This window comes from Lagenorhynchus albirostris, chromosome 21 (genome assembly GCF_949774975.1).
Source record: "Lagenorhynchus albirostris chromosome 21, mLagAlb1.1, whole genome shotgun sequence".
In the NCBI taxonomy this organism is placed as follows: Eukaryota; Metazoa; Chordata; class Mammalia; order Artiodactyla; family Delphinidae; genus Lagenorhynchus; species Lagenorhynchus albirostris.
Window position 1 is genome coordinate 5,756,961 of NC_083115.1, and position 14,475 is coordinate 5,771,435.

General features: G+C 50.9%; 2 protein-coding genes across 16 annotated transcripts in view; one reads left to right on the forward strand and one right to left on the reverse strand.

Annotated features, from left to right (window-relative positions):
- The window catches only part of ASH2L (ASH2 like, histone lysine methyltransferase complex subunit), a 47,670-nt gene that overhangs the window by 6,335 nt on the left and 26,860 nt on the right, over positions 1–14,475 (reverse strand). For 7 of the 14 annotated variants that reach the window (XR_009538291.1, XR_009538288.1, XR_009538293.1 and 4 more), the window contains exons 17-24: positions 12,434–14,458; positions 8,317–8,629; positions 6,398–7,199; positions 5,854–6,073; positions 4,402–4,539; positions 3,708–3,949; positions 1,456–1,557; positions 809–1,371 (exon numbers count right to left, since the gene is read on the reverse strand). Coding sequence is in view for 1 of the 14 variants with exons in the window: in XM_060136549.1 (XP_059992532.1) it covers positions 14,351–14,458 (108 nt within the window). In the remaining 13 variants the exon portion in view is untranslated. Of the gene's footprint in view, positions 1–808; positions 1,372–1,455; positions 1,558–3,403; positions 3,485–3,707; positions 3,950–4,401; positions 4,540–4,702; positions 4,948–5,853; positions 6,074–6,397; positions 7,200–7,613; positions 7,697–8,316; positions 8,630–11,768; positions 14,459–14,475 lie in introns of those variants that run through there. The other 7 variants (XR_009538283.1, XR_009538287.1, XR_009538284.1 and 4 more) reach the window with 7 other exon arrangements.
- STAR (steroidogenic acute regulatory protein) lies at positions 5,500–12,235 on the forward strand. 2 transcript variants are annotated; one of them, XM_060136550.1, is made up of 7 exons: positions 5,500–5,705; positions 6,693–6,806; positions 7,094–7,221; positions 8,352–8,510; positions 8,627–8,811; positions 9,692–9,785; positions 10,313–12,235. In XM_060136550.1, the coding sequence occupies exons 1-7, from the start codon at positions 5,642–5,644 to the stop codon at positions 10,424–10,426; spliced, it is 858 nt and encodes a 285-aa protein (XP_059992533.1). In that variant the 5' UTR covers positions 5,500–5,641; the 3' UTR covers positions 10,427–12,235. The 2 variants fall into 2 exon arrangements, with proteins under 2 accessions (XP_059992533.1, XP_059992534.1); XM_060136551.1 differs by having other exon boundaries at positions 10,355–12,235.

Here is a 14,475-nt window from a genome sequence, read left to right on the forward strand (position 1 = left end):
GAGTGCCTGGCCCCCAGCCCCTCTCCCACCTGGCTGACTCCTTCCTAATCTGACTTCCCCCCAGAAGCACCCCCTTCCTCCTCCTGTGTCGTCAGGTGCTCCCTCCTCTGTACTTCTGAACCTCCTCATCTGCCCTACAGCTCCCCATAGGGGGTCACATGGTTCGTTTTCCCCTGTAACTGTAGAGCTACACAGTGGACACTCATCAAAGGATTGTTGAGTGAATGAGTGGGGTCCTCCCTCCCCGGCCCTGGGCCTTCCTGTCCAGCACTCTGCATGGCCTGGGCCGCATCTCTTCCCTCCTGGCCTGCGGTGCCCTCTGGTTTCCACCCTTGGGGGCTCTGCCCTCATCCAAAAGCAAAGCCAGACACAGAGGACTTCCAGAGCCAGAGGGAATTCCCAGACCTCTCTGCCTACCTTCCTGCTCAGAGGGACCGTGAGAGTTAACAAGGCGCTCAGCCTGCAAAGGCTGAGGAAGAGAACCTTGGCCCAGGAGGAGGTCACCAGCACCCCACACCCATCCCAGAGTCAGTGGCAGGCTCTGACATCAGCAGAAGCCTGTGCCCCGATCCTGCAGTCTCCCCATACCACCTCCTCCCCGTCACGACGGCCATAATTCTCCCCACGACAGCAGTGGCAGGGCCTTGAACGTGATCTGCCCGGCCTGTCCCATGGTAACCCCTCCCCTCCCCACCGAGAGGCACGTGTGCACGAGGGCGCACGTGGGCCAGGACGGAGGAGAAGCCTGGGGCGGCTGGCCTGCTGCCTCCTCCCCCCACCCCCCCACCCCCGAGCCGGGCCCTCCGACCTCTTTCCACACCGCTGGCTCGGGCTGGAGACGAACAAGAGGCCAAGGCTCTCCCTCTGGTGCCAGCTTCCCTGTGACTCTGAGGGGGCTGGAAACAAAGCCCACAGGCAGCGTTCCTCAGTCAGAGTCAGCTCCCCAGCTGCTCTCTGTAGAGAAGGAGCAGGAACCTGCCCTGAGCCGCCGCCGCGGGGAGCTGAGCACTGGGAGGGCAGGGGAACCAGCCCCAGAGAGGAGACAGCAAACATGCGCACGCCATGACACAAATCAGGACCGAGACAGCCCCCCTAGGGGGACCCACAGTAAGGGACAAGCCAGTTTCAGAAGGCTGGGTGGTTAAGGCCTCACAGCTCATGCGGGCGGCGGGCGCGGGGGCCCTGGAGGGCGGGCCAGGCCGCCAGGCAGCCACTGCTCTGAGCGGAGACCGGGACAGGCGTTTCTCCGGGTCACTGGCCGCATCCCACTGCGCCAGCACGGCCTGAAGGGGGCGTGTGGGCCTCACCTGTCCCCTCTGGACACTAGGCACTCGGCCTGGCTCCAGGCAGGTCCTGTCCGTTCCATCCTTTCTAGAGTGAGGGGGACAGCAAGAGCTGGTGGGGGCCCTTCCCTCCATCTCCGTGCAGTGGTGACAGGACACAGAACTCTCTCACCTGGGGGGCAGGCCCAGGCCCAGGGCCAAATTCAATGTGATTCTCTCGACCCCCGACCTTCTTGCCAGGTGAATCCAGCTCAGAAGCAACCTCAAGGTCAACCTTAAGAGGAAAAGATGTCATTGGAGACCAGCATGCAGACTGGAATGAGATCCCCCTCACTGGGCCTGGACTGGAGCGTGGGAACTGCAGAGGAGAGACTGGGCCTCTCGCGAGTCCCCGTTCAGACCACAAGGCCCCCCAAAGTGGCAAGACTGGGCTGGGCACCCCAATACCCTGTCTTTTGAACCTTTCAGCTCATGCCAGGCCCTATGGCACAGCCTGGCCAGCCTAGGTTACTCGGGAAAGCGTGAAGAAGGGCGTGGGGCATGGCCAGGCCCAGGCCCCCTCTCTTTGTGTCTCCGGCCCCGTTCTCCCCCCTGCTCTGTGAGCTGACAGGACTCAGCCCTGAGGTGTCATCCTTACTCCAGAACTAACCCCTGAGACGGGAACTGACCCTAAACAGGGCTTTGGTAAAGGCTGTTGATAGAAACGGATGCATCAGTAATTGAACAGCTGAATACACATAGTGTCGGGGGGCTGCAGGAGGAGCCGTGAAAAGATGGACTGAAGGTTGTCGTCCCGGACCTGCCACCGACCAGCTGTGTGACCTTGAACAACTCATTTCCACCGTAGTTGAAATGCACAATGTGAGAGCTGTGACTTTTCAGTTTTGTTTGGAGACTTACCAAGGACTGTAGCCCAGGAGCCAGCCTCCCAGCTCTGAGGAACTGCTCTGAAGCATGTGGGAGTTACGTGAAGAGGGTATGTGCAACCAAGCACATGTCTCAGGAGAAGGTTGCCGCTAGTCACAAGGAACAGGTATCTCATTTAATGATTTTAGTGCTTTATTAAGTAAGGGAAGATGCAAGAGTCCAGGTTCACAAAAGTTTTCTCCTGAAAATCTCTAACTACCTGAGGGCCAGTTCTGCCAGTTTTCCCAGAGCACGGTCTTCGCCCTGAAGTCCTTTTAGGGGTAACTATAGGTCAGCGACTGCAGGGGCTGTAGAACTGGATGGTGGGCAACATTCCTCAGTTGGCAGTACCCTCCCCTTGGTCATAGTTTTGACCAAGGTTTAGGAGGCATTTCATGACCAATTTGTCCCATGGCGCTAGGAAGGCTCATTCTTAGGTCTGGTGAGGATTTCGCTGATATAGGCCACTCAATGTGCTGTTACTGAACTAGGCCCATAATAGTCTTACTAGTCTGTTATAGTTTCCCTCTTACTGGAAACTACAGGAATAGTTTCCCTCTTACTGCTTCTTCCCATATCTAGGGTTACACTATTACAATCATTGATCTTATGTAGAACTATTTATCTGGTTAATCAAGTCGCCCAGTTGTCATTATTTTCATTGGAGAGTCCTTCTATATAGATTGGAGAAAATCCTTTAAATGATATATTTTCTAGTATATGTAATCTTGTTACAGGTCATGAGGCATCTGATCTTCATCCAAGGATTACTGTGATAAGCTCCAGAAACAAACTTACAATGTCCTTTTAATAATTCAATTAAACTTCACAATAATGTAACAAGGAGCCAACAAAAGAAGTGAGCCCTGGGCAGTAAGTACAAACTTGGAAGACAACTGACAACATTAGAACTTAATATCCACTAGAATTTTTTTTTCCTCTAAAATCACCTTCATTTCTACCAAATATAGCCCAATTAAGGCTAATTTGTTTGCAAAATAAACTTGGCGTGATTATTTACATAATGTGTAATTGATTATATAGGCTCTTTTAAATTGTTTTTCCTGGAACTTTTCATAAGGAATTTCAGATTGAACTTTTAAAAGGCCTCTCAAGTTGAGCCAGGAAAGCCATGCCAAGGGCTTGCCATTAGATTCCGCCACAATAACTATAGATTTGGGTGAATTCCTCTCTTCTCAAGGTCTCCAAAATACCTTGACATTCTTGCACCTGCCAGGAGTTGACCTTCCCTATTCACCTGATAAGGCTACTGGGAACCTGAAAGTTTCCACTTTCTGGAGGGATCAAGTAGAAAGAAAAGATAAATGTTTCAGTTCTGCTTACAAAGGTCTAATTTACCAAGCTGCTATAAGTCATACTTAGCTTAAGGTTTCCTTATACCTAGAAAACAAAGATTAAAAGCCAGTAATACTTCTGACAAAAAGTCATAAAAATTATAACCATATTCATCAGTTATCATATATAACTAAATTTTTTTTAATAAATTTATTTATTTACTTTTGGCTGCGTTGGGTCTTCGTTGCTGTGCACCGGCTTTCTCTCATTGCGGCGAGCGGGGGCTACTCTTCGTTGTGGTGCGCAGGCTTCTCATTGCGGTGGCTTCTCTTGTTGCGGAGAACGGGCTCTAGGCATGTGGGCTTCAGTAGTTGTGACACACAGGCTCAGTAGTTGTGGCAGACGGGCTTAGTTGCTCTGCGGCATGTGGGATCTTCCCGGACCAGGGCTCAAACCCGTGTCCCCTGAATTGGCAGGCGGATTCTTAACCACTGCGCCACCAGGGAAGCCCTGTAACTAATCCTTGATCTTGATCCTTTAACAGTTTTATTAAGCCATCAGGGTTTCCACTAGAATTCTTTAATTTCTTACCCAGTTCAGTGGTTAGTTCCCAATTAAGTAAGTACTTGTAAGATAAGTTCTGCATGTATTTTACATCAATCTGGCTGAGGTGTTAGTCAGAGCTTGGCTTTCTGACACCCCTTAGTTGGCCTAATTGAGGAAAGACATTTGGCCAGCCTCACACCTAGTCACTCAGTCCAGACCATTCAGTGTCTTTCTGGAGGCAGAACTGGACGGGGGGGGGCACTCCCCCAGTATCTTTCAACTGGTCGTCAGGTACCTGTTATACACCACCAAATAAAACTCAGGATTATCAACCAATTATTGGGAGATCTGAGAACCAGGAGAAACTCACCCAAATTCGTCTGGACTCGCTGAGGAGGTGGATGGGAATAAAAGGCCCTTGCTGCTACCAAGGTTCTGAATCCTCATAGTGTTCAGACAGAGGAGAGAAGTTAGCTCTGTGCTCCTTCACGGTCAGCAAAACTGTCGACTGAAGGAAAACGTACAACAAGAGAGCTATGAGTTTCAGTTCTATTGGGGGACTTACTGAGGACTATAGCCTGGGAAACCCTCGCAGATAGCTCTGAGAAGCTGCTCTAAAGAGGGAGAGGTACAGGGAACGCTGGCTTACGTGTGATTTAGGGGAAGGGTACCTGCACTCAAGCACACATTTTGGTAGAAGGTTGCTCCTGGTCACAAGCAACGGGTTTCTCCGTTCATGACTTTAGTGCTTTTCTAAGTATGAGAAGATGTAAGAATCCAGATTCATAAGAACTTTCTAAAGCATTGTAAGATTGGTAACTGTCTAAGGGCTCACTTGCCTGTCTCCCCAGAGCACAGTGTGCCGCATCCTGATCACCTTCCTGAAGTCCTTTCAGGGTGTCCTGTAGGTCAGCGACTGCAGGGGCAATGACTCGATTCTTGCAGAACCGGGTTGAGGGGGGAGCGCTGTTCCTCCCGAAGCTTCAGGCCCCTCATGCTGGGGCTGGGTGGCCTCTGCCAGCTCTGCCTGCCTGTACCCTATCAGAAGCCCTGGGTGCTATCCCAGGGCAGAGCTTCTCAAAGCCTAGTGTACAGTTCACAGAATACCTTCATGGCCATCACCTGGGAAAATTTTTTTTAAATACAGGTTTCAGAGCCTCAATTCTAGACTTGTTAAATCTGGAATTTCTGAGCATGAGGGCTACAAAGCTGCATTTTAAACAGCTTGCTGTTTGAGAACCACTGTCACATGTGCATACTTTTTTCTAAATTGCCTTGACCTCTGCTGCTCCTTTTTTTCTCTCCCCTCCATCCAGCCTGGTCAGGCACCAGCCTCCCAAGCCCTTCCCCCACCCCCGCCCGCACTCCCCGCAAATGGCCAAAGGCTCCTTGTGAGGCAATCCTTCTATCCTTGGTGCCTTCCTTTACACGATGAGTGATGACTTTTTTATCTCCTGATGATGAAACACAGCCTTCAGCTGGAGGCATTTAAGGCGCAGGACGCACGGTCCAGCCGCGGCTGCAGGACCCAGAGGCCAACCCTGACGGCCCAGGAGAGGAGCCAAGAGCACCACCACCAGCCTCCACGCCTGCCCCACCGCCAAGGAACCATGCTCCTCGCCACGTTTAAGCTGTGCGCCGGGAGCTCCTACCGACACGTGCGCAACATGAAGGGTGAGCTCCTGGGGCCCCCCTGTCCGGTCGACCAGGAGCCCGCAGGCAATGTCTAGTGGGGAAGGTGTGGGCCTGGGGGGACAGGCCACTCAGGTCCCAGGGGTGCCACTCACTGGGGGAGCCTGTGCAAGCCTTTCCCCTCCCGTACCTCAGTGTCCCCTGCGCTGAAGAACGCAGCTGGATACGAAGGTTCCTGGGTGCCTTGCAGACTCTGTCATCCCCGGCCTCCCCTCCAGGGCTCCGAGCTGTCTTGGCTTCTTCCTGACTCTGCCTGTCTCTAGGATAGGTACCAAGGGTGCCAGGGAAGCCCGAGCCATGGTGGCAGAGGCAGGAATCAGCCTGGACTCCAGGAAGCTGTGTTGGCAAGCCTGAGGCAGGGCAGGCGGGAGACGGGGCGAAGGACAAGAAAGGGGAGTAAGACAGCCGAGGAGCACGTAGAGAGGGAAGGTGGGTGAGGTGGGGAGTCTCGCTGTCATCAGTCAGGAGGCGGAAACCAGGGTCACTGGAGTCAGTCCGCTGCTGTCGCTGTCACTGAAGGGACCACAGACAAACCTAAGCAAGTCCTTTCTAATTACATTGGGTTCAGGTGGCCACTGTTTAGATGGAGGCCGCACTTGGAAGACCTGTACCCGGCGTGGGGCTGTTCTCTCTCGAGCAGCGGGAACCCCCGGGCACACGGAGCAGTTACTCACGCAGAGGCCACACAGACCTCGGGGACGGGTGTCTGTAATTCCCCTTCTGTAGCAGGATAGGTTGTTCAAAGCTTCTCTCCCTTTCAAGAAGGAAACTTCAGCAAGCTTGAGTGTGGCCCTGCCTCCAGGCCCGGCCAGCCCAGAAGGCAGGCAGGTTTCTGGCCCTGGAGGTATTCCTCATCAAGTCACTTTCTGCCCCAGACCAGCTTCCTCCTCTGTGATGAGATGAAGGGGTGGAACATTCTCTGAGGGGCTTTTCTGCTCCTAAGCGACAGTTTCCCTCCCTTCCCTGCAGGGCTGAGGCACCAGGCTGTGCTGGCCATCGGCCAGGAGCTGAACCGCAGGGCCCCGGGGGGCCCGACCCCAGCTGCCTGGATTAACCAGGTTCGGCGTCGCGGTTCTCTGCTCAGTAAGTGCTGAGGCTTCTGGGGCTTCTACCAGCGGCGGGGGGCTCCGGGGGGGGGCGGGCAAACGATGTGCATGTAGCTCTGGTCCCTTCCCCCGCAGCCCCCAGGTGTCCTCACTCACTTTGATGGGAATGGCATTGTTCATGGCTAGACCCCCCTCCCTGTCCCCTGTGTCTAACTTAACCTGCAGGCTGGACCATATGGCTTTGGTCTGGGCTCTTCAGAGATGAAAGGGGTGAAAGCTCGTGGGAGGCTAGGAAGCTCAGTCTCTCCGTGGCTTTGTGTCCAGGTTCTCAGCTGGAAGACACTCTCTACAGCAACCAAGAACTGGCCTATATCCAGCAGGGAGAGGAGGCCATGCAGAGGGCCCTGGGCATCCTCAGTGACCAGGAGGGCTGGAAGAAGGAGAGCCAGCAGGTAAGGGCGGGTGTGGAGGAACCCACAGCTCCTCGCTCTTCACGGGCCATGCTCGAGGCCAGCTGGGGTCTCTGCTCCTCTCAGAAGTCCGGCCTTGTGTAACAGTCACTGGGTAGCAAGCATTTTTGAGAATTCTCCTTTCCCAAGAATATATCCCCAGATACCCCTCTCCCCCAACAAAGATGTCCTGGAGACTGCGTTTGAGAAACGTTTTTCCTGTATCCCTAGCTCCCCTCCAAATGCACTGTACACCCATTCAGACCATGCAAAACAGGGACTCCAGGGGCAGCACAGGCCTCATCCCCCTGGGTCAGAAGTTCCAATGCTGAAGCACAGTGTCTGTGCTGTTAGCCCACCTTATGGCTGACCTCGCAGGGGTGACCTGGGCTCACCCGCAACAGGGCTGGAGTGGGATACAGGTGGCCCAAGGTCCTCTGGGGCGCTCTGCTCCTGAGCACTGCCCCTTCACTGGGAGCTGGGAACAAGGCGTGTGTTAAAGGCCAACGGCTCTACCGAGACTTTGGCCGCTTTATCTTCACCAAAAGCTCACATGCTGCCCATTGGCCAAAGTTCAGGTGAGATCTTTCCTTCTCCAAGTTCTCAGAGTTAACAGACTACAAGTTTGCGAGTTGGGAAATCTGGGATCTAGGCCCAGCAATGCTCTTAGCTAAGGGTCCTGGGGCATCTCACTGACCTTCTCTGGCCCTACATCCCTCTGGTGTAAAATGAGGGACTGGATTTTTAAAATAAACCTATGTGTGAAATTAGCTGGTTGAAAACCACCTTCCCTGCTCCCAGATGTGTCTCTCTCAGGATCTTTGAGCTTCTGAAGTCAAGTAAGGGCCTTCTCAGGTGGCCCTTACCCACACCCATCAACATTTACACCCAGGAAAAAAGGGCCCAGGGAACAGGCAGGTCACCTCCCCAGTCCTCAGCAGATGTACGAGGCAGGCAGCAGGAAGGAGGACCTCCTCTACCTTAATCAGAGATGGTTCCAGGCTTACTCAGGCTTAGACTAGAGTTCCCCTGGCTGTTCCCCTCCTGCCTTGCCTGGCACTGTCTACGTGTCCTAGGCCGGGAATATTTTTTTCTAACCTTTCCCTTGGGGCTCCTCTCTTCCCTGCCGATAGGCGAATGGGGACGAAGTGTTGAGTAAAGTGATCCCAGACGTGGGCAAGGTGTTCCGGCTGGAGGTGGTAGTGGACCAGCCCGTGGAGAGGCTTTACGAAGAGCTCGTGGAGCACATGGAGGCCATGGGCGAGTGGAACCCGAATGTCAAGGAGATCAAGGTGGGAAGGCCCAGGCAGAAGGATGGCTACAGCAGTCGGGAGGGGGCTGTGAGCTGCGGTGTGCCTCGGCCCCCCACCTGGCTGAGTAGTGACTCTGGTTCTCTGTGGCCTGGCAGGTCCTGCAGAAGATTGGAAAAGACACAGTCATCACTCACGAGTTGGCCGCAGAGGCGGCAGGAAACCTTGTGGGGCCCCGAGACTTCGTGAGTGTGCGCTGTACCAAGCGCCGGGGCTCCGTGTGTGTGCTGGCTGGCATGGCCACACACTACGGGGAGATGCCCGAGCAGAAGGGCGTCATCAGGTAACACTGGCAGCAGCCTCAAAAGCTCCCTTTTTTAACACAGGCTGGGGACACGCACCTGCCAAGTGTGTGATACATCCCCAGCTCTAAGAAACCACAATCCTTGGTTCCTACCCTCAGCTACCTTTCACAGAGGAAGTCTCATTTTCCATCGCAGTGCAGGGAAGACAAGACTGGCCACACTTACATAACCAGTTTGTCCTGACCCTCCCGGCAAGTTTAAGAACCTTAGTAATTTTCTAAAACAAGAAGTAGGGCTGATAGGACAAAGTGAGAGAGTGGCATGGACATATATGCACTACCAAATGTAAAATATAAAGCTAGTGGGAAGCAGCCGCAAAGCACAGGGAGATCAGCTTGGTGCTCTGTGACCACCTAGAGGGGTGGGATAGGGAGGGTGGGAGGGAGGGAGACGCAAGAGGGAGGGGATATGGGGACATAAGTATACATATAGCTGATTCACTTTGTGATACAGCAGAAACACACACAACAATGTAAGGCAATTATACCCCAATAAAGATTAAAAAAAAAAAAAAGTAGGGCTGAGGTTTAGCTGGTATGCTCAGGTCCCACTGTAATGTTGATTAAAACAGAAGCCATACCACTTGGAACAGTTGCTACCTGAGTTTCCCAGGGGCCCCAGCACCACCCTGGACCCTTCCTTGACCTCCCCATCATCCAGCGACTAAAAGGCACTGCAGGAGGCCTCCAGGCTTCAGCTCCAGCTCCAGTCAGCATTTGTTCTGATGAGCTGGTAACCGTGCCAACTGTTAAATGTCACCCTTGGCAAAGGACACTTCTCTGATGAGATCTGGGAAGACTAGTCAGCGTTTGAGAACTCGGCCTTGTCCCCCTGACCTGACGTGTCTTCACCCGGCAGAGCTGAGCACGGCCCCACCTGCATGGTGCTCCATCCCCTGGCTGGAAGCCCCTCAAAGACCAAACTCACCTGGCTGCTCAACATTGACCTCAAGGTAAGGGGCGGGGTGGGGGGTGCTCGGGACAGGCGGTGGTGAGCAAAGTAGGCTCTTACCGCTCCCACATCATCCCGCACACAACTGGAAAGAGCCTCCATTGTGAGGGAACTGGGCCGTTGCAGAGGGGACACTGGAGTGATGGCCTAACTGCTATTCCATCATCTCAGAAGCCTGCACTGGCTCCCTCTTACTTCTCATATCAAATTTCAATTCTGTAGTTATTTTTAGAAACAAGGAAACTTAGGCCCAAGAAGGTACGGTAGCTAGCTCAGGGTCACACCACTGGTAAGACAGGGCTGAAATCTGCCTGGACAGCAAATCTAGCGCTTCTGACACGGTCATGACAGCAGGGCAGTAATGCAGTCCTCCAGCCCCTGACCCTGATCAACTGAACGGGGGCACGGACCAACAGAGCTAGAAGGCCAAGCCTAGGCAACCCACCAGGTGTGTGATCGGGCACGGCAGTGTCTATAGAGTGGAATGTCACCCACAAGATGGCCAAATTCTTCTAACTTCAACTCTAGGGATGGCTGCCAAAGACTATCATCAACCAGGTCCTCTCGCAGACCCAGGTGGACTTTGCCAACCACCTGCGCAAGCGCCTGGAGTCCCGCCCCGCTCTGGAAGCCAGGTGTTGAAGACCAGCCTGCTGCTGCCAACGGCTCCCAGCTGAGCGCGCTTGCAGGCTCACGAGGAGGTCTCTGCTGGAAGCCTACAAGTCTGTTAAAGATCTTCATCCAGGGACAGTGGGATGGGATGGTGGTGCGTGTCCAGTATGATACTAGAACTCAGATGGGTAACATTTTAGTACCAAGAAAGTGGGGACAAGGCTCTTTTAACTTCATTCACTGATTAGCTGTAAAATGAAGCACAGGGGTCCCAAAATATTTGTAAAAATTTTTTTTCTGGGTCCTTACTTGTCTACCTAGAAACATCTTTAAAATGCTACCAGTTAACGAATGCAGGGTGCAGAGGGTGCAAAATGCCAGGATTAGGACCGCACGTTTGATGAGCTCCAGAGCTCCATTCCCTGTGGGCAACGTGTGCAGACAGAGCAGGTCTTACACAAAACCTCCTGAAACCCTCTGCTCCTCCACCAAGACGGCAGAGAACTGCGCCAAAGAACAAGCAACTCCCACAGCACATACCGTCCAGAAGTCTAGTTCAAGTTACCTTAATGAAAAAATACAAAACTAATTATCAGACTGATTCCCCTACTTCTTCCATGAGCAGTAGTCAGAATAAAGAATCGTAACTAACACAAAAACTTTAGTCTGTACCTGTTTTAAAATTCTACTCTTAAAATCCATGCTAGTAAATTGCAACTTCATACTAAAGGAGTCATGGATGAAGACTTTAATTAGTTAAACTAAGTCCCCTACCTCACTCAAAGGAAAAACTCCAGGGGACTTAGGTCATTAATTATGTAGGATCTGTTACCGGAATCTTTCATAAAAATTTAATTTACACGATAAGCACAAGACTAAATCAGTTCTTAAAAGAACTCTATAGCTGGTAGCTGATTAACGGGCATTGGAAGACGAAGATTATGACTGAAGACTTTTATTTACCTAATTAAAAGGATAGAACCAAAGGCAAGTGACAGAATGGTATTACTAAGATAAAATCAAACAAAAGCAAATTTTATTACTTTCCCATTAGTGATTGTTTAGACCTAAAAAGGGAGCTGAATCTTTAGTTTGGAGTCTATTACATTTCCTCTTGGCTTGACTCGGGGCTGCCAATTTCTCTGCTTTAACAGGTCAATGTTTTACTATTTTGGAGGAGATGGCTGGAAGAAGGGGTGATAGGGTGACAGCAAAATCCCTTTCCAAGATTCAGAGAATTGGTGCTTAAAAAATGTAAGTTGAGATGGGGTTATTTGGCTAAAACGTATAAGTAGGATGAAAACCTAACCATTATCACTTGAAGCTTTTCCATTCCAGTGCTACCAGCATTGATGATTTACACCATTTGGAATTAGAGTTCTAGCTTATTTATTAAACAAATGAGCAGTAGCAGGAATGCTGTTATAATTTATTGAGGTATTGAGAAGTTACAACTGATAGAGATATTTATTAATATTTATTCTGATTGTTTCTTAGTAGTCTATTTTAGGCATAGATGAAATTATGTTTATCCAGCCAGGAGCTTCAGAGTGAGATGGGATAATTGTAAAAGTGTTTCTAGAACAGAATTATCATCCACTCCCAGCTAAGAGAAAGGGTTACTTGTTGAAAGATGTGTAGAGCAACATACGCTCCGGTTTCAAGAGAACAGGCTGACAGTAAAGAAATGGGCTTTCAACACACACCATGGTTTTGAGTTTGATTATAATTTGTCTTTTTCAAACTATGCAACTGTGTCTTTGAGGTACCTGGGGAGGTATTTTCTCACTTGTTTAATTTTACACTGGAATAAAATGAATTGTCAGTGATGATCTGCTTACAGAAACCATTTCATATAGGACTATAAGAAGAGTGGGTATTCTTTGAGCCCTTCAAATGAATCTAATCAACACACACACACAGAATATGCAGTATAAACAGGCAAAAATCATTATTTCTGTAACCTCCAATGTATGAAAGCGAAATGCACAAAACCCTAATTTGATCATTTAAATGGAGAGTGGGTGCACAACTTACATGTGTGGTAATTCATGCTACAAAGAATTCATCTCCAGCTTCCTCTAGATAACACCATCCTCGTTTACTTAGAGTTCTTCAAACCCTGATGATCCAGAAGCTTTATAACCAAGTCTGCTCCATAAGACCACGAATGAATAGACCTCAGCCTGATTCTGCTGGGTTTCCTGTTAAGAGAGGTGGAATGACCGAAACAAAGACCCTGGGTCTGGGTGATTCATTAGGAGACAAATACATTAGTCAAAGCTTCTGTGTTAAGATACCAACAGTCACTTGAAATTTGGGAAATTAAACAGGCATAATATATAGGGATCCTTGGCAACATATTACCGGACTCTTGGTGAACCACTCTATTAACCTAGGTAGGAAGTTACACACAGGGAAGTCTGGAGCAATCCTGGGAGGACTGCACTGTCACTGATTAAAAGGAGGACAGGGAAGCACTTAGGGACCCCCGGGGAAGGCTCATTCTTACATTCCAGTTTTTAGTCTTCTGAAAACTGTCCTTTAATCATCAGGTATTACAAAGGAAGATAAGCAAGGCAGGAACATAACCTGCACAGATCAACACACAAGTTCAAAGGGAAGAGCTGGAGGGAGACCATTTACCCTTTTAAGTTCCTGTTCACCTTTTTTTTAAAAAAGTATTTATTTAGGACTTCCCTGGTGGCGCAATGGTTAAGAATCCGCCAGCCAATGCAGGGGACACGGGTTCGAGCCCTGGTCCAGGAAGATCCCACATGCCTCGGAGCAACTAAGCCCGTGCGGCACTACTGAGCCTGTGGTCTAGAGCCCGCGCACTTAGAGCCTATGCTCCGAAACAAGAGAAGCCACCGCAACGAGAAGCCCACACACTGCAACGAAGAGTAGCCCCCGCTCGCTGCAACTAGAGGAAGTCCACGTGCAGCAACGAAGACCCAACGCAGCCAAAAATAAATAAATAAATAAATTTATTTTAAAATATTTATTTGGCTGTGCCAGGTCTCAGCTGTGGCACACGGGATCTTTAGTTGCGGCATGTAGGATCTAGTTCCCTGACTAGGGATTGAATCTGGGCCTCCTACATTGGAAGCACGGAGCCTTAGCCATTGGACCCCCAGGGAAGTGTCCCCTGTTCACCTTCTTGAGAGGGGTTCCACAGGATAAGAGGGGGTGGTCAAATTGGCTGGAGGGAACGAAGCAACGGGGGAGGGTGGAGATAGAAACCTGTCTCTCCTCCAAGGCTGGCTCCCCTTCCTCAGAGTGCCTTATTGTTCCGACACTGTCGCCACATGGACCCCAACCTGAAAGGGAAGCAAAGTGCCACACACACTCGAAGACAAGTTTTATTTGGGAAGAGTTTCTAATTGTTAAAGCTGCAAGCAAGTTCCCTTCACAAGTATAGTTCTACTATAGATCCCGGTGTTCGAAGGTACACCTCAAAATTAATAACAAAAACACACCCACGGTGAAAGGGAAGAGCTGTTAGACTGATTTGGAATGTACAGCCATGGATTTCAGCTGTTCTCAGAAACAGGCCCACCACTTCCTTGGGAACCAGGTGGGATGGAGGCAATGCCCGCAGAAGGACATGTCTTTAAACATGTTAGCTACTTGGGCAAGGTTACCCATTCCTTAGAAAACACAGTAAGCAGCAAGTCTAGCTGGTGGGGTACATGGCACAGGCCCAGTTCACAGGGCGCTTATGGGATCCCAGGGTCGGCAGCTGTTGGGAATGGCACACGAAGTAAAAGCCGTGATAGAAGGGACAGTGCTGAAGGGCAAGGAGTCTCTCTCAGACCCACCCGGCCTCTAATTTGCTACAGCAGAGGCCACGTTCTGCAGTATCTTCAGGAAAACATTTGTCACAGTTAAAAAACAAAACCCGCTCATATTATTCCCCAGGAAGTCCGTGTCTGCAAAGAAAAAGGGACTTGGTCAGGGTTCCCACGGGGGACTCCGCCTCCCATCCACTTCTGTTTCCACGTGATACAAGACGTCAGCCAGAGTGTGTTCCACCACGGCGCCCCAGCCCATGTCACTCATCTGTGGGAGGAACAAGG